The sequence below is a fragment of the Apostichopus japonicus genome, chromosome 10 (assembly GCF_037975245.1).
Source record: "Apostichopus japonicus isolate 1M-3 chromosome 10, ASM3797524v1, whole genome shotgun sequence".
In the NCBI taxonomy this organism is placed as follows: domain Eukaryota; kingdom Metazoa; phylum Echinodermata; class Holothuroidea; order Aspidochirotida; family Stichopodidae; genus Apostichopus; species Apostichopus japonicus.
In genome coordinates, this window is record NC_092570.1 from 17,365,630 (window position 1) to 17,389,634 (window position 24,005).

General features: G+C 37.6%; 1 protein-coding gene and 1 long non-coding RNA gene across 20 annotated transcripts in view; one reads left to right on the forward strand and one right to left on the reverse strand.

Annotated features, from left to right (window-relative positions):
• LOC139974691 (uncharacterized) overlaps positions 1–16,363 on the reverse strand; it is a 38,752-nt gene extending 22,389 nt beyond the window's left edge. For 2 of the 7 annotated variants that reach the window (XR_011795533.1, XR_011795527.1), the window contains exons 1-2: positions 13,781–14,015; positions 1,986–2,099 (exon numbers count right to left, since the gene is read on the reverse strand). This is a non-coding gene — a long non-coding RNA (uncharacterized lncRNA). Of the gene's footprint in view, positions 1–1,985; positions 2,100–13,780; positions 14,016–14,291 lie in introns of those variants that run through there. The other 5 variants (XR_011795528.1, XR_011795529.1, XR_011795531.1 and 2 more) reach the window with 5 other exon arrangements.
• LOC139974689 (uncharacterized) overlaps positions 1–24,005 on the forward strand; it is a 39,847-nt gene that overhangs the window by 10,593 nt on the left and 5,249 nt on the right. For 4 of the 13 annotated variants that reach the window (XM_071981969.1, XM_071981968.1, XM_071981970.1 and 1 more), the window contains 5 exons: positions 5,863–5,889; positions 8,243–8,296; positions 9,867–9,919; positions 11,135–11,222; positions 18,891–18,938. In XM_071981969.1, coding sequence (XP_071838070.1) covers positions 5,863–5,889; positions 8,243–8,296; positions 9,867–9,919; positions 11,135–11,222; positions 18,891–18,938 — 270 coding nt within the window. Of the gene's footprint in view, positions 1–5,862; positions 5,890–8,242; positions 8,297–9,866; positions 9,920–10,989; positions 11,069–11,134; positions 11,223–18,890; positions 18,939–24,005 lie in introns of all 13 variants that reach the window. The other 9 variants (XM_071981965.1, XM_071981966.1, XM_071981973.1 and 6 more) reach the window with 9 other exon arrangements.

Here is a 24,005-nt window from a genome sequence, read left to right on the forward strand (position 1 = left end):
AAAGGGTACGGGGGAGGGGGAGTTGACAACCACATCAGCATATCACTTTTCAGTTCTTCAAAGTGGTTATACAATGGAACAGGCTTCCTGGTTGTGTGGACAGTTTCAATAAGTTCAGGGATAAGATAAACACCAGTTATACACCACACAATAACACAAAAAGACGGCATGCATAGTTTCCATAAATTTGAGCAATGATCGGCCAAAAAGGTTTTGAACAAAATCAACTGGTTAAGAAAAAGGTAACAATTTGGTTAACGAATTCCTTGTTTAAAAAAAAATGTTCTGTGACAGGCATTAGTTAACCAGGCCTTTTAATTAATGATATATAACCACTAATAAGATAACATACACACAGTTTGTAACCGCTCTTTGGTTATGCTTGCATAATTAAGTTGTAAGGTTTTGTGACGTCATAATTAATTTTCTTTTGGTCACGATAAGCCGATGGGGACAATTTTTCCCATTCTAATACCACTTAATGCTATCCACTCATGCCATGCTTTTAAAGCACTTGTACTGACAGTATGAACAGTTCAAATGTGTATCTAAATATATATACAGAATATTAATTATGCTCGTTTATTGTCGGTAGAAGCGTTACATGGCGTAGGACAGTACATACAAACAAAAAATGTCCCGATTGGGTGGGTGTCCTGGGCTACATACATTCAAAATGTCCCGATTGGGTGTCCTGGGCTACGAAGTCACGTGGGAACCATAATGACGGTTTCATAAGGTGACGACACACGTTTCGGACGAAATGTTTCGGAAGACACGTACCGTATAACATGTAAATAATTTTAATGTTACTGTGGTTGAATGGGCCACGAAATCCGAACCCTGTTATACCGACAAAATAATTCAGTCGATAAGATGAAAATGTAAAGTTTCACATTTCGTAACCTTTGACTTTCACCCGGGTAACCGGCTTCTCGGATGTTTTAGCTGGAATAAGTATACAGAATTTATTTTGTTTATTACTTCTTGTACGTGTTTAGAACTTTAGATTACCATCACATGCCTTATTCTTTGATGAATTTCCGTAATCAGGGGACGAAATTACCTTTATTCGGAAGCAATATAAGAACGAGGATGTTTTTCAACAGCTTCAAAGTCGAATAAATTGAGTTTAAAAAGTTATGACACTCCTAGATATCGGTCAAACAAGGATACAGAGACGCCCACACACTATGCAAAATCCGTTTGAATGATAACAAAAGCACAAAGGTATGCGTTTATGGACCATTCAAAGCTACTGCTATATTGTTCCATATTTTTTTTAGTTTGTTTTGATACCAATTTAAGCCTTTTGATTGCCACTTTAACAATTGATCAATTGAATTGTGTGGACTTTACCTATAGCCTTAAGTCTAGCAAGCAAACTATAAAAAAAAATCGACCCCTCGGAGACCATACACAAACGCAAAGGGATTTCAATCAACTTTAGAGCCTCAAACAGCATTACTTATAACTCATTTCAAAGTTTTGTACAAAATGACAAAGAGTCATCCATGAATGGTGTATACTTTGTTTATTAATGTGAAAGAATGGTTCACTTTTTATTGCATGAGTATTTAGAAATCATTAAAACATTAAACACAAAAGGAATGAACATTAACAATTTGGTCCGTACTGGGGGTGCTGACGACAACATCGAGTTGGCTTTAAAGGTAGTCAGTATAGGCCCCAAATTATAGCACGCTATGTTTGCTAGAAGTTTTCAGAAAGTATTTTACTGGAGGTCTTTAACTCTCCAAAATTGTTCTCAGACATGTTTTAAGGAACACACAAAAAGATGACGGAATGTGTTAAGTGAGGAAAATTTCCTCGAATGTTGAGATAAAAACAGTTCAAGAGATTTGACCAAAGGTGACCATATTTGAATATCTAGCATGTTTTAGGCCAATGCAGCATACCTTTAAAGGAGATTTCCAAATATTTAACATAAAGGAGAATACCCCGTGATATATAGAAAACATTACCTGCAATGTCTTTTGCCTTTGCCATTGGACTATAGAAAAACAGCTGCACTAGAATAATGCGGTAGGCTATATCCTATACCGTTCGGCATCGCCTAATAACTATACCCGAGCAAACTGAAACAATAGGAAAATCAAATGGTTGTGAATATAAATAAGGAGACGTTTCAAAATACTTCAATATTAAAAACCACATGCTGACTTCAAATGTTAGAGTTTAGAACAAATGATACTTAAACATAACAGATGGGCGCATGCACGTAGAAATTGTCTGATCTTTTAGTTGCCATAGTGATATTTCAAGTTTTGTCATGAAGGTTGATACATCATTAAGTTTTCCTTCCCGTGGACTGGACTACATTTCACTGTGGTTCGCAAATATCATTTTCGTTTCTACCCCTAATCTGTTATATGTCGTGATATGTTGGGATTTTTCCCCCCGTCCAGGCTAATACCTCCAATCCGAGTCATTTTAGGGGTATTATAAGGGTATCTGAGTGGACCTCTGGCCAAATGTGGGTTGATTAAGAGGTAGGGTAGTCTTCCATGCTTCCCTCTCCCTCGTGGTAGCTTTATAATATTTAACAGCATTCATAGGCGTAGGAGCCCAATTTGATTTGGGGGGGGGGGGGGGGGGGCTGTAACGACTTGCCCGAAAAATATAACCAACATTTTTTCGCAAGCTCCGCGCGCGTTTAACATGTTAATGTGCATATCATAGGCATGCATCGGTTATTACATCACATGCCAATAACATACAATCATTTGCCGTGTTATTACCCTTCCAATATTGGTTATAATTATCGGGGTAGTCGTTACAATAATAATGATAAATAATCAGTAGGTGCCCGAAAAATTATCAGCATATTGCTCGAATTTTCACTAAAAATGTTTGGTTGGGGGCTGCAGCCCCCCCCCCCCCTCCAGCCCCCCGCCTGCTACGCCTATGACAGCATCACATATCAGAAACATCAATATACTAATATATAGCCGTCTTCGATATATTTTAGCTGACGCAATAATCTAACGTATTTGGCAGTCATATAGCATCATATATCAACACCACACAAAATACAACAGTAACGACGACATTAGAAAGAACGTAAACAAAAGCAACAATTGAAAACAGCAACAGAATACCTTCTACACTCTATTGCATCACATACTACCTTACTTGTATTTAAAACACGCATAAATGTATTGATGGGCACTATAGGTTAGACTTAGTCTTTGTCCTGGTGCCAGTTATAATTACTATCAGAGAAAAAGATACATTGTACCTGTTTAACCATGCTGGATCTTTGAATTCGCACAGTCATGTCTGTCGCGAGCTAAAAGACTAACCCTGGGATATTGACACTTTTCAATCAAGAAACGTAACACATAACTATAATAAGTTACTTTTCAGATCTCGCTGAAAGAAATACATCAATTTAAACAAAACAAACAAAATTCAATAGAAAAAAACAATAGAAATGCTTCTAACATATTTCTTACAATTTGGTATTGACGTTATCCATTTTAGGAGAATAAGATATAAGCATTTAGAATTAAATGTATAACAGAAGGCCAGCAGGCTTAGTGAGTCCTTGTCGTATACGCGTTTATACTGTATATGGAATCACGTGATTGAAAGAGCAACTGAAGAAAAATGTGTCCTGAAGTCAAGTACCAGAACATCATACCAAATAACTTGATCATTACCAACGGTATCACCATTCTGAATGTTGATGACAGATAACAGTCATTAGTGAAGGGAAAAAACCCTCAGCCACTTAAAAGAGGAAAGGTCAAATCCTATGATAATTAGTGACACAGAAAAAGCTATTCATCAAAGAAAATAATTGAGTTTGCAAGCTAACAAGTTGATCCAGACTGACCTCTGTTGAATTCAAATGACCTTCCATCAGCATCATACTTGGGCAAATATTTGGACAATATCTGTCACTAAATGTATACTTGTTGTAATGACAAGCACTAGTAATTAGGGCAACTGTAATAGGTTAAGGTCGAGTGTTTTTCGTCACAATCAATCTCTGAGGACTTTCATATTGAGACGTCAGAGCAGTGTTAAGATATTGTGCATTAATGTCTAACTAAAACTTAGATACAAATGACAGCTTAAATATTACCTAAAACCTGTACCAATTAAGTATGGTGAGAGCACGGATGTCTACCAAGATAGTGAGGGCAATGAAATATTACCCTGACATGGTGTAAACTTTCAGGAATTACTAAGTAGGTTCTTAAAAATGCAATTCATTCTCAATTTCATAACAACAATATTTAATTAAGATCTGACTAATTATGTGCTTTCCTGTACACCATGTCCTTGCCAAAAATATCATGCTGAAACCCAAAGCTTATTACTGACCACTCCTTAACTAAGAAGAAAGGTTTTCAGGCATTGAATTCTGCTAGCCTTAAACAAACATTGACTTGAAAATAAGAAGTCTCAACTTGAAAACAAACTTTTCAAGCTACAGTACTTTTATAGATTTTAACACTTCCTCCTTGCTGACCTCAAAAATCCTTTGACCTTCACAAGAATTGACTGGGTTCTTGTAACTCGGTATATGAAAGTCATATGCCAGTTTTACATCTGATGAAACTGCCTATGTTATGATGTCATGTTTAAAATTTCCAGAGTGTAACCTCTGCTGAACCCAAATGACCTGTACCCTACACAAAAACAACAGGGTTCTTGTACCCATTATAGAGAGGCCATACACAAGATATACCAGCTACTGCAGTTTTTCACCATCGCATAGATTCCTTCTGCCTTCGCCAAGGAATAAAAAAGATTCGACAATGTGTTGTTGTTATTGTTGCAATCAGCGAGTTCACTATTTCCTGTGTATAGTATTTCCTGTGTATAGGATAGAATAGAGTAAAGGTGTTCAAATTTTCACGGCAATCTCCTTTTGTTCATTGTGCAAACATTTGTGGAGACTGGTGAACGTTTCTAAGAAAGCTTGTTATGAAGTGTAACGAAGTTACAAAGCCAACAGCGAATCTACACTAGTTTGATGGTTAATAATAAGATATGATTGTTTGCTTATATAAGGGCGTCGGCGTGGAATTATATATATATATAATATATCACAACGATATTGGCATAGCATGGTGCCATTTAAGTACACATATAGCGATACATGTTTAATTTGGAGATAATATAATCTCCATGATGATGACCAGCAGGTATCCATTTTAAGTGGTTACCTCTTGAACGTCGGACAACCCCCTTCACTTAATTAGACAGGATATTTATATGGTCGAAAAATTAAGTTCAAAAATCCTAACAAACACATTCCGTTTATGACTAAATTACAACCCCCTCATTAAATCCTTCATGAGCTCTATCAAACAGGATTTTGCTTCATTTAAATACGATGAGTCTGTAGGAAAATATCTAAAACTATATATAAATATATATATAAAACTATATATAAATATATTTATATAACAATATATATATCACTATATATATCACTATATAAATCACTATATATATCACTATATATATAACTATATATATATATATAGGAATAACGGAAAAACTGTTAAACAACTATGCTGCATGTAGAGAAAGGCTGGATCTCGAGTGCGATACAATAATTGAATTAGGTAAGTGATATATATATAGTGATATATATATATATATAGTTATATCCTTTTTACTATATATATATATATATATATATATATATATATATAGTAAAAAGTATGTGTCTCTACGAAAGATCCTTGCCATCTTCTCCATTTCTGCATGGTCAGCTCTACATTCCATCAGATAAATAAATCCCTGACGTAATTGTCTAAGTTAGGTTACCATAGAGATGAGGTAGTCTGCTATATATTACACTTTATCTTTCTTCAGGTAAGAAAAAGAAAACAGCAAAGAGTGGTAAGCGCGTTTATGTTGACATTTACTTTGTTTGTTGTTGGTTTGTCGTAGCTGTTGTCACTCGCTTTCATCTAATATCATGAAGAGCATGTTGCACGTCTATGTTAATGTAATATTGTCGTATATATGTTACTGTTGTTATATGTCAGTTTATGTTTTTATACGTCAGTATGTGTTGTTATTTCATTAGGTTAGAATATATTGTTATAATAATACCCTTAGCATCTCAACATCCATGAATAAGAAGAAAAAATTTTTTGTTACTGAATTGCATAGTGAAACCGTCTGTAAATTTGAGGAAAACATTACGTACAATTATTTTCATTCGTCATTTATGAATTCAGCTCATTTTGATTTGCAAACTTCGTTATACATTCGGGTCATCCATTACTTGCTTCCACAATATTAATAGTATCGCACAAAATAAAAAAATAAAACAACAGACAGTGTGAACAAAAGCTATTGTTATTAGATTAGAGCGTGATTAACTTTTGTGAAAACCAGGCACCTCAGGGTCTCTTTGTTGGTTAACGAAACATCTTAAATGTAACTGTATCCAAGGACTGGGGGCGAAAACGATGACTTAACAACCAGCAGGCTAGTCGAGTCATTTTTAAACTTGAGTTCCTCAACTTCAGCTCTCTGAAAGAGCGCGGTTTTGTTGTGTTTTTAGTACAATTTCTCTCGTTATCACACTCATTACGACAGAAACTATGTATTGCAAGTTTGTTGTATAATGTTGGTGCAGATATTTCTTTAAAAAAAACTTGAGATAGTCATTTGCGTTTTACAAAAAACGCCAATAATTATGATAGTCTAGCCTACCACACTTTTCTAGTTGATGTACCAATAGCCTATACCTACTTTGCATGTACCCGACGTGTAAGTTGTAATCCATAAGCCCTGGCGGGTTTCTTTTTGTAGTCGCTTAAGCGTCGTAAAAAGAATTGCTGATTATTATTATTATTATTATTATCATTATTATCATAGTTTAGACTAAAAACTCTACACTAACGCCACGACCATGGACTTGATGGAGTCATTTCATGGGCTGTCGTTCAGAACAATGTAAAGTTGGAGTACGCGTACAACGGCTTGATTACAAACAGGAGTATAATTCCCATTGATCTGTCTACAACTACAAAGTACTGCAACAAAGTATACATCTAAGCGAGAGTACAAGTGTATACTTAATCTGTAATATAGTGCGACCTGATTTCCAAATCGAACCGAGTACAGGAAGATACGTACACAATTCTCGAGGGCGAGGACACGCGGTACATGTATATAGTATTCTAGCGGAATTCGAGGACTCACTAACAGTCACAACAAGGTGATTAAAGAGGTAAAAAACCTTTTGGAATCCTGTACGTTTATCAAAGAAAACTGATGATTATTGGCCTGTAAAGAAAGACACTAACTATATATATATAATGAGGGGAGGGGGGGGGGGGGCTGTTGGGAATGGAGAAATGACACTTAAGTTTGTAACTATTATATAGTAATATTTATACACAAACGTGACTGCTCAAGTTTAAACGTTCATGCAGCTCAAAGGGACGGAATGTTTGCTAACATATTTGTCACTTATACTGTCACAGCACGAGATGGATCTATCGCACATCTGTACCTGGTTTTTACAACACTCACTTGACTAAAGAGAATAAATAATCAATGTGTTATATTGACCAGCTCCTAATTATGTCTGTTTGTATAGTTTTCAAATAATGCTGGTTGCTTTCCTATTAGTAAGCACCATCCTCATTTTGCTTTTCAAACTGTTTGCACAGAGCTTGAAAACGAATTCCACTGTGCATGCGCAATCATCACAACCCTATGTTGTACAATTATGTTCCATGTAAATATGAATTTCTCTCGCTTCATGTTTCCGGGATTCATTACGCTAATATGTAAGTATCCTACATACTACATATTCTCACATATATATATGCAGATTAAAAGCATGTAAAATATCCCTACCCCATCCTCCAGCCTGACCCGAGAGTATGGAAGCCCTCTCTTTTGGAAGAGTTTAACCATTTGGTTATGCTACTGACGGCAAAAAGTCGGGCATGGAAGGTGCAGTCTTTTCTATATAAGGTCCGTAGCCAGGTCCATAGCAGAGGCACAATTACTATCAAGGACGGGCACCAATAATTTATGCAGGGGCACAAAACGCGTGTCCTGTTACAAGGCAAGTTTACAGATAATGATGGTACAGATAGATGGGGGGCACAACAGTCTACCCGGCAGGGTGAGGGGGTGGGGTCGTTATTGCAAAGAACATAAAACAAAACACACAACTTTTTAAAAAACAAACATTTGGGCTGAAATTTTTCGTTTTCTTCTGCAGAAAGGAGAAGGAATGGTCCAAATACAGGAAGACCTAATAAACAGCGAAAACGAGGTGAGCAAAGCTCTTTGTTTTAACCTCTATACACTTTAAATCATGCTTAAAAAACGAGAGAAAAAAAACTCGAATGCTTTGTTGATGGAGAAAAGAACACCATTCATAATCCTTCTGTTCTTATCCAACTCAATTTTCTGCATGCGCAAAATATCCCAGAGAAGAAGCATTATTATAAAATGCACAAAAGTATACAGCGTCAAGGGAAATTGGATCAAAATGTTCAAGCCAGTTCTTTCCAACATGAATGTAACACTGGTCATTTCATTACATTAGGAAGGCCGGTCTAATGGATACGATTTTCATCGGAGAAACATAAACGGAACAGTATAAACGAAGAGACTACACTTTGTTCGAGAAATTAAAGTTTGAAGTCACCTTATATATACAAAATTGTACTATGTTGCGATGTTAAAGAACATGACTGTAATGGGGTCACAATCATATCGTGATGGTTCTCTTATAAGTCCTTTACGATGAAAACCAAACCTGAACTTGAAGTGATGATTTATAAATGCTCCCAGTATTATGGTCACACGATACATAGTTCTTTTTTCTTTGAACATGTTCAGAGTAGCTGTAGAGGTACTATACTCTGGCATATATTTATACGTACACTGTTTACAACAACAACAACAAAAGAACGTAATTTCAAGTTCCAATTTTGACGTAATATATACTGTGGCACGCCGTTTGTATATTATAACATTGTTTAAAGGCTAAAATAATAGGAAGCGTTATATATCATGTGCATCCATCGTAAATTAACGTTCACTGTCCGTTCTGTATACAAAAACAGAACGTTATAAACGTAAAAGCACCACAAATACCGGAATTTACATTCGTAGAATAACAGTTAAAGGGACTTTTTAATTGCATAACGTTAATTAAGAATAAACTGTCTTAATGGTATAGGTATAATGACTTGACACCCATTATTTAACCTTTGCATGAATGTACAATTGCACTTTATTTACCATTTTGTATCATTTATCGTCATTTATCATAATATATCATTCATCCGGATACTGTCAATTTGCATATTCATAGTGAAGGTGATACCTAAATTCTTGTTTGTTAAATTCTTGTTACAAGTAGTATAGGTGATTTAAGTGCTTAGTTATGCACGTATAATGTGTCTAATTAATCCAGTAGGTTGTTAGATATAGCCTGCATTTGATATGAATGCATGTGTTTATTGAGAGAAAAGCGTTGTTCTTTGGGCTATAACAATGATAAATTTGAATTGAAAGCAAGAAGGGTATGCACGGAGAAGAAGGTAGACGAGGGGTGCAAGAAGGTAGACGAGGGGTACAAGAAGTTAGACGAGGGGTGCACGGGAGAAGGGACTAAGGATTAGGTGGTTGGGAGAAATCCAGGGAAAGAAAAATATTCAAAATGATACATTGAATTGTATGTCTGAACGTCTGTCTGTATATGTGTCTGTATGTACGTATGTATATATGTATGCATGTTTGTATGTATGTATGTCTTTATACGTTCAGAAAACTGTGTGTTTTAGCTGAGTAAAATTGAAGTCTAGACAAGTTCTTTCTTTCTTCTTTTACAGACAGAGAAAGTAGCAATGAATCTGTGAGCTGCGATTTGTTACAGCGGTGTAATGTAAGTATATACATATTATACCATATATATATATATATATATATATATATATATATATATATATATATATATATATATATATATATATATATATATATAAAACACTTCTGTCACGATGTAACTCTTTCAATTTCATTACAATATAATAATTTAACCGTGCCAAGAGAGGCTGTGTAACATTAGTTCAGACTGAATTAAATTTCAGTGAAAAAAATCGTCTTTTCCACACAGCTTTCTATAACTTTAATGTACAGTTAATTTCACGAAATCCAGTGTGAAACATTTAATATGGTCTGTCTAAACATAATGTTGGGACACGGTGGATGACCTTGAACTTCCACAAAGATAACCAATTTTGTTTTGCCCACGGTAACAGTAAGGTTAGGTATTTGTAACAAGGATAAACCGTTTACAGATATTTATCTATATATAACATCTAGTAACATATCAAACATCCATTAATTTGTATGAACAAACATGTTAAGCATTGTACAGAAAGGGCGCGATGTAGAATCCATACTTAATCGCTGCTATTGATTTTTCAGCCAATAGGACTAATAAGGACCTAGTATAGGACTGTTTTCTTTATAGTCTTAAGGCCCGGTCACACTACAGCGATATTTTATCGGAATACGGTCCGATTTTTCCGATTTTAGGCCGAAGAGTGAGATTAGTGTGTAGTGAATGTAATGAATGCAGTGGAATATTCGAATACCTACTCCAAATCTGAGGGGTTCTGGAACGGACTACATTCTGAAGTGACGTCACATCGAAAAACGATAAAAATCGGAAGAGAAATCGGATAGCTATCCGATAAAAGGAAACGTAGTCATTATCAAAAGTTAGGAGAGGGCTATTCCACATCGGAATGGCTCAACAGATAGCAAATCAGGTCCTTTATCACTGTGGCTAGAAGACCCGAACGAAAAACTAACTGTTTGATTCCTCTGGGAAAATCGGATAGTATTCCGATAAAAAATCGGTATAGTGTGACCGGGCCTTTAAAGGTATACGTCTGTTGGTCGGGCAATAGACTTGAGAACCATCCGTTTTGTTTGTTTTGTTGGTAGGGTACTTTGGGTAGAAACCGAGGGGAATCGATCATGGCCCACTTTGAACTAGACAACGATAGTGATCATCTGGTCAGCGGTGAGTCCTTTCATACTTCTTTAATCCTAATTATATCGTTGCTTGCTTGCTTTTCGCAATTCACAGAATGATTCTGGTGACAGGAGCCAACTTTTGGCCCACTTTGTACCGCGAGAGACGACCGTACCCCTGCATATCAACTCTACAAGTACGTGTAAGTCTCTTTATTGCTAAAGAAACGAGTATTCATTGTACAAATAGCCTATAGTTTCCATGACTGTTTAAAATTGTCATGGTCAAATTTCTCAGTAATCGCGAGAGTTCATGGAGCTTTATATATATATATATATATATATATATATATATATATATATATATACACACATATACATATACATATACATACATATATATACATATATATATATATGTATATGTATATATGTATATATATATATATATATATATATATATATATATATGTATATATGTATACATATGTTTATATATATGTATATAGCAGAATACAATAATAGAGTATTCCCGTACTATTTGCGACAACATCAGCAGCTAATATCGCCAGATTGACCCACTATCCAAATGTTTCTGTTAGTGTAACAAGTTACTGGCCTCAACCATCGGTGATGGGTTGGCTTACTTCCAACTGGCTCCTTTAATACATCAGTCCGCAAACCTTTTAGGCCCACGATCCGAACTGAGCCACCACCCGCAGTCCCCTCTCGCTACCCACCGAATATATTTCGCGATTCACTTTTCGGCAGATCCCAATGGTTTTCAGACGGTCTCTTTAATGTTTCATGTCAAATAATAGACGTACCGTACGTTATATACCTGTCAGCACTTTGGATATCTAGAAATAATGGTGAGATAGTTATTAACTTTCTTGCTAACCTTGAGATAATATGTTGGTCCTAATCACTGTAGTTCCAAAAAGAATTATATTAATTGGAATCGTTATCTGTTGAGTAAGTCCACCAAAACCTTTTGGCAGAGTGCTTGAGACCGTGTGATGTTTGACGGCTTATATATCGAGCCCAGTTCTTGGTTAGAAAATATTGTAAACATGTGTTGTTGCGTCAGTTTTTCAACGAAACATAGTTATGTCAACCAACCAATAATAATCACAGGGGTATAGTGGGTGGGGGGGGGGAGGGTTACAAATAACGCAGCCCCTGCCTTACCGCATCTATACACGGTTGTATACAGTTAATGCTGAATACATAACCAACAGTATATTACTTTAGAACTGATGTATCAGTCTGTTCATTCAACCTGCAATGACAGAGTATATGACCTTTACATCGAAGGAGATAAGGTATAGCTATTTCCAAATGGATAAAGTGAGTTCAAAGGTTAAGATGTTGAATCCGTGCACTTTTAAGTTCCTATTGTGACGTAGTTCATACAGTTACTGTGCATGTTTATGACAACATTAGGTCATTAATGCTCGTTTCGTGACGTAATTTAATTGAGTACTAATTAATCCAACTCGTTAATCAGGTTATCCCTCATGTAGAAATGAATGGTATCACTCAACATTTATTATGTATTCCATCGATTTGTCACGTGATGCTGTGGGAAAGAGAATTACCCCGCGAGAAGAATATAAAGTACCCTAAAACGAATAACGCCAAACAACATTTTCAGTTGTAAATTGCAAGGATATCAATGTGGAGGCTGTGAGCACCTCTGTTTGTGAGTACCTCTATTTGTGAGTACTTTTATTTTGTGAGTACCCTTATTTGTAATCCCCTCCCCCTCCCTCCCCGCTCCTCTCCCTACCCGATTTTTCCTCTTGCAACTACGACTAGCGACTTTTCTTACACAGCCCGCTTATAGTGTCCATTTCTGATTATCTGCTTTTGTATTAGTAGAGAGTGTACCAGGGGCGGACTAACCGGTCGGGCCATCGGGCAAGCATTGCCCGGGGAACCACAGCAATCGGGCGCCTACTAATCTCCTAATAATGACTAATTTTGAGTCCGAAAGTTTTGGTACGCGTTTGCGCACAATTTTGTTCAAGCAATGTGTGCCTTATCCATGTAAGATCTCAAACAGGGTGTCGCATGTTTAATTGTTGTCTACGGCGCGGGATAGGGAAGGACGAAATGAGGGGGGGGGGAGGGAGAGGGGTCATGTCCAGAGGGCCAGAACCTCGTCAGCCCCTGGTTTATAGTGTTACTGCCAGAGTGGGGTATTATGGGTACAAAGGGTGCTAGCTAGAGTCTCAGATTCTGTCGCCAAAACTGATATCCTCCCATCATCCTTTCTTTATGAAGAGAAAAGGTGGTGCAATAATTATGAATATTCAAAGATTTTTCTACAGGTAGTGTTCCGGTGACTGGGGTTGGGGTGGGGTATATGTCTTGGGATGGGATGACTCCCCCCCTCCCCTCCCCCTACACATTAATTGGTTAAAAGCTTTTGGTGGGATGTTTGGTTTTCCGAAACTGTCCTACATAAGTAGACTGCGTTAGCTGCAGTGAAATCAAGCGTGACAGTTGATAAAGGAAAAATTGGCAAAGGTAATCATTTCATGTCAACATTGATCGATTTTTCAAAACCACTATAGGATAGGCCTTCATTGAATCTTGTTCGTAAAGACACATAAACGGTCATGCCTTTGTCGCACATTATAATAACGTGATTACTACGCTCATACGGAAGTTTCGAACTTTAAGTTATCTGTTTTCTAAAGTTATTTTAATCGATATGGCGTTATGAGAGATGAATTTAAGAAGAATGACTTACCAACGGAAAAAAAGTCTCATGAATCGCTTTTTTTTTTCTTTCTCCTTTCTGATTAAAAATCTTGTTCTTTTCTCGACTGTTTAGTTCAAAGTCCAAATGCTAAAGTACACAATCGTAATAAAACAAAACATATCAAAGTATAATAATCCACAGCCTTTGACCACTATGCACAATGGTCTACATAATATTTTAAGAAATCGTATCACAGAAAAAGTATGTAGCGCTGACGTAAACTACTTACTATACTTATAAGCAGGATTGTCACCACGCCGGGCGGCGCCGGGCGGTGCTACCCAGCTCTCAAAATTTCCGCCCGGTACTCAAGGTCAATTTCAGCCTTACCGCCCGGCACAAATTAGCCTACAGTACCGCCAATAAGTAACTTGGTAAAGATTAGCGCGATTCAGTGCAAAACGCAGCTTAACTGTAATTAACCCCGCGGATCACTGTCACAAATTACCCGGCTCTAAAAATGGTCTGGTGACAACCCTGCTTATAAGGTATGACAAACCTTGTGAACTGCCTTCATGATTCCATTCGAAAGACACTGATTTTTTGGTAGGAATGAAAAATGAGAAGTTGGTTTATAAGACTTCGCAGAGAGCAGACGGCTTCTTCTTTTTCCTATTCACTTTTTTTTTTCACTTTTCTTTTTGGTTGTCTTCTATGACGCATATTGATTTACTAATCTTTCGATGGTTTCTTAGAACCTAGTTGCTGTTAAGACATAACATATGCGTATAACCTTTATCGCGGGGAGACAGAGGGGATTTTCCCTTTAACAACCCGCTTTTATTGATAAATGGTCCTGTATAAAGGTACAGTGAGAGGCGTTCATTTCTTATACACAATTATATATGATTTCCATAGTAAGAAACCTTTACAACGTTTCCTGTACACGAATGAAAAATGCCAGCGGTATTTCTCGTGTAAATTATATGTGCCTATTTGCTATAGAGGCATAACATTTAGCAGCTGCTTAAACTGATCAACATACATTATATTTATATTAAAAGAATGCGGGAAATGGGTCCATTTTACTACGTCATCATCGTCACGTAGTTTGACCTAATTTATTATACAAGCCCAGAACCAGTCCGCGCGCGTATTTTCTTCTCTTGCGTTGTCAGCGGTGAACACCGTAACGTAGGTTTCTGCATAAAGGCTTGGGTCGGCGAAGGTGGGTCATTATACAAATAATGAATGGTTATGAGTGCAATAGTGCAAATATTTCATGAGTTGAAAAAATGGAATGTTCCATTCAACGAAGCGCAGCCGAATTGAATGGAGCAAATTACATCTTTCAACGAATGAAATATTTGCACTATTGCACGAATGGAAACCATTATTTGTTACATATTATATTAAGATGGGTAAAATGCACTCATGCAACAGATTGTTTTGAACAGACAGGTTTCCCTGCTCTCTTACCATTGAAAAAAAGTGCTACCAAAAATGTATAACCCATGGTTCTATTTCATAGAGTGGAATAGAGCGGATTTTGCATGCAATCAACGAGCAATTGACCAATCAAATGACCAGAATAAAATTAGGTGTTGTATAAAGGCGGTATACACCGGATGGTAATTCGAGTATGAAATGAAAGCGGAGCGCCGTCTGTGTTGGGGGACGGAACGTCAGTGATGGTAATGGGAACGTGGTGTTTGTGGTAAGCAGGTGATGGTTAGTGGGTACTGTTAGGGGCTAACGTTCAACTAGGTAAACTCACGTATTACTTTGTTCTTCACATAAGTATTAAAGGCGCACTATACCGTTTACGCCCTCAAACTATACCAACTTTTCCAAGGTCATTGTCTACATATTCCCGCTTATTCTGTGAAAATGGTAGTTGTTTTGTTTTTTTCCCTATAAGGAAGTGAATTAATCTGCGGTATGAAACGCTTCTATATATATATATATCAAGATGATTATAGTTGAACAGCTCATATTCACCCCCCATTTCCACCGACACTACTTGATAAAACTCAAAAGGAATTGTGTTGTGGAATCACACATTCGAAAAGAACCCTATACGGGAAACAAACGAGTTTATAGGGTGAAATCAGACGTCTGTAGAAAACTCTAACAGAAACGGCTGCAGTGTTTACTAAATATAAATGAGGGTTCAAGTTGTCATTCCCGACGTAAGTCTTATGGACCGCCCTTTGCCCCTTCCACCTCCTAGATATAATTAATTACGTTAGGTAATGTAATGTCACAATTTTTTTTTGCTCAAAAGTTTTTAAAAAAAGGCCATAAGTTTAATACTTTTGTCAAAGAATGCTACCTGCAGAAGCTTACATCGCAGAGGCGCTGGAGTATGGAGGAGGCCCATGGGGTGTTCAAGAAAACCCTTCATAAACAGTTCTTTGCGGTAAAAAGCACTCGTCTCCTAAAATATTTTGTAATTAAATAGGACCCTCTATTCTTGAAACAGTGCCCTTTCTTTGAAAAGTTCAATTTACTTTGTAACTTGAAAAGTGCCCTGTCGTTGGAAAACTGAAATCAAATGTGATTGGAAAATGCCTCTTTCTTCAGGCAAAAACATTCGAATACTGGAATGCATAGAGGATCGATTTTGTGACATTATTATTATTTTTTATATATATATATATATATATATATATATATATATATATATATATATATATATATATATATATATATATATATATATATATATATATATATATATTTTTTTTGGGGGGGGGGGGTTGCGTCAGAGGTCAAAGTCTGAAACGTGCACATGATTTCAAAGGGAGGGGAGGGGTAGGGGTAGGGGTGGGATACAAATTTCCCCGACTGGTTTTGGTAGAGGCCTGAACCTTATGGAAGGGCCAGAACTCCGTAGTAGCGGTTTAATTCTTCTCTCCTTGAAGGTAAAAATCCCCCGGCTGAAACATTCACACCCCGCCCCCGTATGACGATGTGAGGTGGGGTATGCCACCACCCCTCCCCTCCCCCGCCCCTCGGTCACCCCTTTGCGAAAAACCAAACAACTTTATCCGATCTCAACCGCGGTGACTAGAACCACGCATGTGACAATTGTGGTGTTAGATCCAGTGAAGAGTGTCAAAAAGAATGCCAAGAAGCGATCTATAGGCCTACACTACGCACAAAGCTTGTCTTTATTCCTGTCTGGCAGTTTTCCATCCGATGTCAATTTCAAAAGAACTGCCAGGGTTAAAATTGCTATAGTTGAGTTAAGCGCAAAGTCATCCCTTGTATATATTTATATAAGAAAAAACAAGAAAACAAACAACTCCGTAGATGGGAAAACCCCAAAGATCTACCTTAAACTTGGGTTAACCAACTCTACTTGAGGTGGTTCCAACACCAAGAAAATTACAAAATGGATGGTACCATATTTTGTAAGGGATTATTTTCGATATCTCGCGGCATGCAGACGAGCTATATATTGTGGACGTGTGCACGTGTGTAGCCTCATAAACAGAGCCATTGCCTCGCCGAACGCCATTTTATACGTTCGAAGAGGAATGCTTGCTTTATAGTCGGCAATCATAATACAAGAAATGTGTGAAATGCTATGATTTTATTTGTATCTCAAGAAGCGGAATATGGAGACGGTCAAGATACTGGGGACCTTGTATGAAGCTAAGAGAGACACCAGTATTACGTTCATCGCGATCAACTCCCACCCGGCTGTTTACTGTATACGACTTGGAAACCGGTACCATGTTACCCCTCCCACCTCCCCTACTTTAGTCAGTGCAAAGTTATGGTGTAGTAAAATTCTTCTTTTTTTTTTTTAAAAAGCAAAACGGGGGCCTGTCAACGATGTGATAGGTTAGCTTTTCCGTGCAGAAAATTCATTCTGTGCAAATCTCATCCAACCCTTCTACATCAACCACAAACAAAACAAATATTTATCGATAGAAATGATGACGTCACAACAAGTACTGAATCTGCAAACTGTTGGCTTTGAAGTGAAATATGTCTGAATAATTACATCGCTTTAATCTTTAGTTTCGATTCATCAACCTAAATAATCCACATAGTTTAAAAAAAAAAAGATAGTAAGAAAGTATATAGTGTGTCAGATAATTACATGGCTATATGATTGCAATATTGTTATTTTGGAGTAACCTGGGGCAAATGAAAAATAAAAATTCCATACAAAGCAGAACAAAACAAAGCTTAACGCCCACAAAAAGGTTACTGGTATACGTGCTGGGTTCAGTCATAAGGATAAACAAGCCCACGAGACCTCACTATTGTTTGTGATATGTAACAGACAGGCAGGCAGACTTGCAGACTAACCTACCTAAACTAGTATACGTTCCTTGATTCAGCTGAATAATTTGAATATGTCAGACTCGCCAGACGAAAACGAAAATCAGAGAGACAGACAGACAGACAGACAGACAGACAGACAGACAGACAGACATACATACATACATACATACATACATACATACATTTAATACACACATACATACATAAAAACAAACAGACACCGAAACAATAAGATACGGGCATCTAAATATGATCGATATACCGGTTTCGAACCTCTGGACATATACAATCAGCGTCCATGGCCTAGTGGTTAGGATGTCCGCATATAAAGCGGGAGGCCCGGGTTCGAATCCCGGTGGAGGCTGGAAGTTTTTTCACTGTTCTGGATTTTCCAACTCATTACGTTTTCAATTATATATATATATATATATATATATATATATATATATTTATACATTCAAATATAGACACATACTGATATCAGTACTACGAAGATAGAATTATCTTTCAGCCGTTTGGTCGTACAGTACCGGTAAAATGGAACCATTGATATTCTCGCTTATGTGCTGAGGTTCTCCATCTGCTCATATATCTATACTATTCTATGAAAATACTCAAAATGCTGCATTAAAGTATCCGTAGAATTAGGGATCTTTCTGTGATCATAAAAGTAGATTTTTTTCGTGGAAATGGTTTTGAAGGAAGTAAATGAAACTGCTTTGCTTCGTTATAAAGGAACTAATTGGTCGATAAGTTTATACTATCACGGCAAAATGACTTGAAAATCTCATAAAATTGTTTATTTAAAAATTTGTTTCCTCTTTGATTATTGTTTTTCCTCTTAAACCCATAGCTCGGTGTCGACATGATGTCTTCAACCCTCATTATGTTTCGTGCGACGGTACGTTTTAAAGAATACATACTTGCATGAGAGCACACATTAACGTTATTCTTTTCTGCTTATCATACCGCCCTCTACAGTAGAAAACACGCATGCTAGCTAACATATCCGCTCCAACAAGTCCGTGGAAAAGGTTGAACTATTCTGTTTATGGCTTTCTCAGTTCAGAATGTTCTATTCCACCTTTTCTGTTGCAATGTATTGTTTTTTTTTTCCATTAACGTACGTGTAGGAGGGGTTGGGGACACTTTTGTTCATCAATATATGAGGGCGTCCTGCCTTCAAGTCTTTGTTCATGTTACTAAACTGTATAGATAGACTTTCTACGGTCACTATAGTTACCTTCCACAGCTATATTCTTTTCTCAATAGATACACTCAAGTTACTTAAATACTGTTAAAAACGTGGAATATATCCTCTTGCAACGTAGGCTAGGCTAACTGTATCTACTTATAAAGTATGGTAGGCTAACTGTTGTTTTGTGTTTTTAAAAGCAACAGTGTTTGCTCAGTGTTGAAACGTCTGCTGTGACATTATGCACTCACAAAACTAACTAAAGCATTGTCTATGTACGTCAGTTTAGTGCAGAGGGAGTGAGAAAGAAAAAAGAAGCTGTAATTACTAACAATACATTTAAATAAAAGATAACTTTAGGCACACAATTATAATGATATACTCTGGACCATTTAAAAACACTGCTACCAGTCCTGGTTGTTGGCCTACTTTTTAAACCACTCCGACTTTTGAAGAAGAAAAAAAGATACCCTTTATCAAACTTATGAGGCTCATCAATTAACGCGGCTGAACTACTTATTCTAACAAAGAACAGTATCCCAGTCTCTCTGCATGATGGAATACAAATACTCAATAGATATAATCTTTAGATTTTTAATGGCGTCAATTTACAAAATTTACAATGCGTTACACATTTGTCAAGGAAATATGGTGTTGAATGTCAGTCGAGGATCCTTCCCTCTGTTACCTATAAAAATGAAGAAGTTTGGAGCTAAAAGAAATAGCTGGCTTGTTAAGTTTATCAGTATTTATAACACACTAGTGATAAACAAGAACAATTTGGCCTGAAAACTGTGGATCCCATATCACCGACAATGAGGCACTCCAGATATTTACCACATTTAGAGCTGAATATCTTGAAAAACGAAGTTGCTATGGAAACATTTTTCTAGCATTAACATTTTCTCTTTTCATGGACTATGAGATATCAATACAAACTGTCTGATGTCACCTTTTCGGTTACAGTGAGTACATATAAGACAGGCACTGGAAGTAGTGTTTACTACCAGATAACCCCAGGGAAGGGTTACGAGGAGGGGGTAGATAAATGTAGAGGGATGGGAAGAGATATCAAACAATATGTATATCCCTTCCCACAAAGTTAAAGAAAACGGTTTACCCCGTCAACGCCTTCGATTATCTGTACCGCCTCTTATTAACCGTGAGGTTGCAAATTCAAGAATTTTAGGTTACCTTGTCATCATGTAATGATGGCGTTTGTGGGGTTTTGATAGACAAGACAACATTGCGTAAAAGAATTTGACTGAATGGTGCATATGGTGTACACATAATGTTGAACATATCTTCGCAGTTGTTTTTGGCTTCTATTCTGGGTATCAACATTTAATGAAAATTGCGATTTGAGAATGATCTGTTTCTGGTTATGTGAATTAAAGATAATTTTTTTATTTCAGTGTAAACAGGTCATCGAAAATCTGGAAGGCTTGTTCCATATCACTATTCACAGAATTATCATTTATATTCATTTCCGTTTTAACGTGGTGTTATAACCCACTCCCCCCCCCCCCCGCCCAACAACATCCCCGCTCAACTCTAACCTTGCAAATGTCTGCGTAGCTTCGTGACGTCACACTTTTATGAAAGATAGCTGATCAGATAACGCAATAATCCATACTAAATATAATAATGAAGCATGTGTTGTGTTTATATATTTCCATTCCATGTGATATTTTGTCTTAATAAAGACATGCATGTTAATAACATTTACGTTTTGTCATTCCTTCCTCATTATGTTAACTTAATTTTTGTCTGGGTTCAGACAGAGGGTTTCGTCCTGTACCGTGGCGTGCGCAAAAAAAGGGGGAGACATGTCCACCCCCACCCCCCCCCCCCAGTAAGTGCACGTTATACACTGCAGTTCAGAATCATCAGATGAATCATTGCTACCAATATTTGGTGTATCAAAGAAGATTTTAACAGCATCATATGTTTTCATAATTTTCTTAATTATCAGCATGCATCATAATCACCTATTAATTCACAGATGTGCGGAATAAAATTTCAACTGTTTCATTTATTTTGAAAAATCTGGGAACAAAATCTTTCTGAGCGTCGCTGCGCGCAAACATTTCTTTTATATTTTTTAGTGCGTTTAAGCACTTGTAGGTAATTATAAATACGCTGTCAATGTTGAGGAAGACAAAAATGCTAGTTATTGTTGATGTTATTGTTTTCTTAATGGATTTTCGTGGCAGACAGGCGCGGCGGAACGGAAATATTATTGGGGGGGCTAATGTGTGGAGACTATCTAAGCGGAGCGCCACCATCGGTTGGCGCGGAGCGTACAAGAAAATTTGGGGTTTATTTCAAACCCCCAGATGGCCGGAAACGGCACTTCCCGAGTGTTTTATGCTGCGAATACCTGGCCCTAAAATATGGGTCTCAAGCCTGCAATTTCTCAGATTGCACGTAAAGTCTGTAAAAACATTGTAATTTGTATATTCGATGGTGAGAGTAGCTATTACTCGTAGTGTACTCGCAAATACGTTTTTGAGTGTAGTAAGGGCAGTGGCGGGGCTAGGGGTATTGGTCGGGGGGGGCAAGAATGGTCTGTAGGGGCGCTTTCGACACTATCTAAGCGGAGCGCCACCACAGGTTGGCGCGGAGCGTACAGAAAATTTTTGAGTAAAGATACTCCCGAGATTGCAGGAAATGACCCTTTCCGGGGCCTTGCTAATTTGCAGATAAACGGAGAATAAATAGGTGTCGTCGCCATTTTGTCGGAAAATACACCGACAGAATATGACAAATGTCAATAGGTATATGGGAGCGCAATAAAATAGTCAAAAATCGCGAATAAGTAAAAAGTAGTGAAAAGCTGAAAAGGGCGCCAGCAGTCCATTTGAGTCCGTCGGGGGGGGGGCATCCGCCCCTGACTGTATATATGGACGCTCGATCCGCCACTAAGTAAGGGGATGTTGGAGAACTGGCTGAAATGAGGCAAGTCATTGGCCTAATACGAAGTTGTGTTACGCTTACCGGTACTCACACTCACTGCTTCTACTTTTCACGGGTCGTGAAGACGCGGTTGGGATGACAATGTGGTCTATAGCCAAGGGACGGGCCGAGGGTCCCCAGCAATTACTAAAATTATTACACCTATAGAGTATACGTGTGCATCGGACAGATCGACAAGTATGCATTGAAAAATGGGCAGATGTACGTTTCGGAGCCTTGGTAAATATTGGGGGGGCTAATCAAGCATTTGCCCCCTCAACTTTTTTATTGGGGGGGCTGAGCCCCCCCAAGCCCCCCCGGTTCCGCCGCCACTGGTGGCAGACCATTAAAAGAAGCATGCCTTCCCCCACAATGACATGCGGATTCTTTTAACGTGTTTTGAAGTTTTCCTTGAGAAACAACAATGTGATATTTCCATGGAAACCATTCAAATGAAATGCCTTGATTTCATTGATTTGTCGCAATTTATTATTATTATTATTAATTTGCTATTTTTTCCAAGACAATTATAATTCATTCGTCCGTAAATGTGAATAACTGATTTATATATACATTCACGTTTGAGTGTAGCATCATACAGAGAGTGCGTTGTGGCCATGTGGTTATGGCAACCTAACCTAACCGTTATGTCCTAACGTTAATCTTCATTGCCTCCCTTCACCCTGCAGGTGTATATAAATGGGGACTTGCAAGGTAACTTGTAACTTCTCTCCTCCTATCTTTACGGCTGTACTCTAAAAATCCAATTCAAAGCTGATACTGCACAAGGCTCCGCATTGCTAAGCCACCTTGTATATAGCATTTATGTTAACGACCTCCCATATATACAAACAAACTTAACTCCACACAATCCAGTCAGTTTGCCGACGATCTCGCTATTTGGCATACAACTAAAATAATTTCTCTGATGCATCAGTGCACTACAAAGATTCTCCAACACCCTAAGCTCCTGGTAAAGCTTGGAGGATCCTAAACTCACTTAAAAGCCTAAGCATTCTAAATTGTCTCCCCCCACATATTTTATTACAAATTTATAACTCAAAAATTAAACCAATTATTACTTACGGCAGTGTATGCCTCCTTGGTTGTAATAAATCTCAACTTTCTCAATTAAACATTATTAATAATACAGCCCTTAGAATCTGCCTTCACATTCATAGTAACATTCCTACCAGTTAGCTCCTTGAAGCAGCAAACTCATTACCACTAAAATATACCCTCCTCCTTGACCCCCATAATCCAAGACCTCTTCCTTAAATACTTAGTTCATAAAATCTACGCCAAAAATAATTTTAAAAGGTTTCCTAGATACATTAGATTTTTTAATCTGGGGGAGGAGGCTTCAACCCTGACAGAGGGATGGGCCCCTTGTTTAGGAACCCGGTGGCTAGAGGGCTTGTGAGTCAAACCCTAAAAGAATAGTCCTACTCTGGGGGAACAGCCTAGTCACCGGGAACTATTTTTCTTTCTTCTAAGCGTAAGGGTACATCCCGGCAGGGTGGGTTTGTCAGGTCTGGAGCAGCCTCTCACTATTTTTACTAAGTAGTTTCCATTACTCCTTAAAAGCTTCCAAATTACGAGTGCTGCTTGTGTTCCTCTTCACTCGACTTCACCAAAATGTTATTGTCTGTTATACTCAAAAATTTCTAATTAACCTGCAGGAGCCATGCCTTGCACGGCTCGATCAGGAGTTTTTTATTCTGACCATGGTGTAACTTGAAAAATGAAGTTGCGTGCGCCGGTTTGTGGCTGCACCCTATAGATGGGGCTGTCCCCTCTAGGGACATCTACATA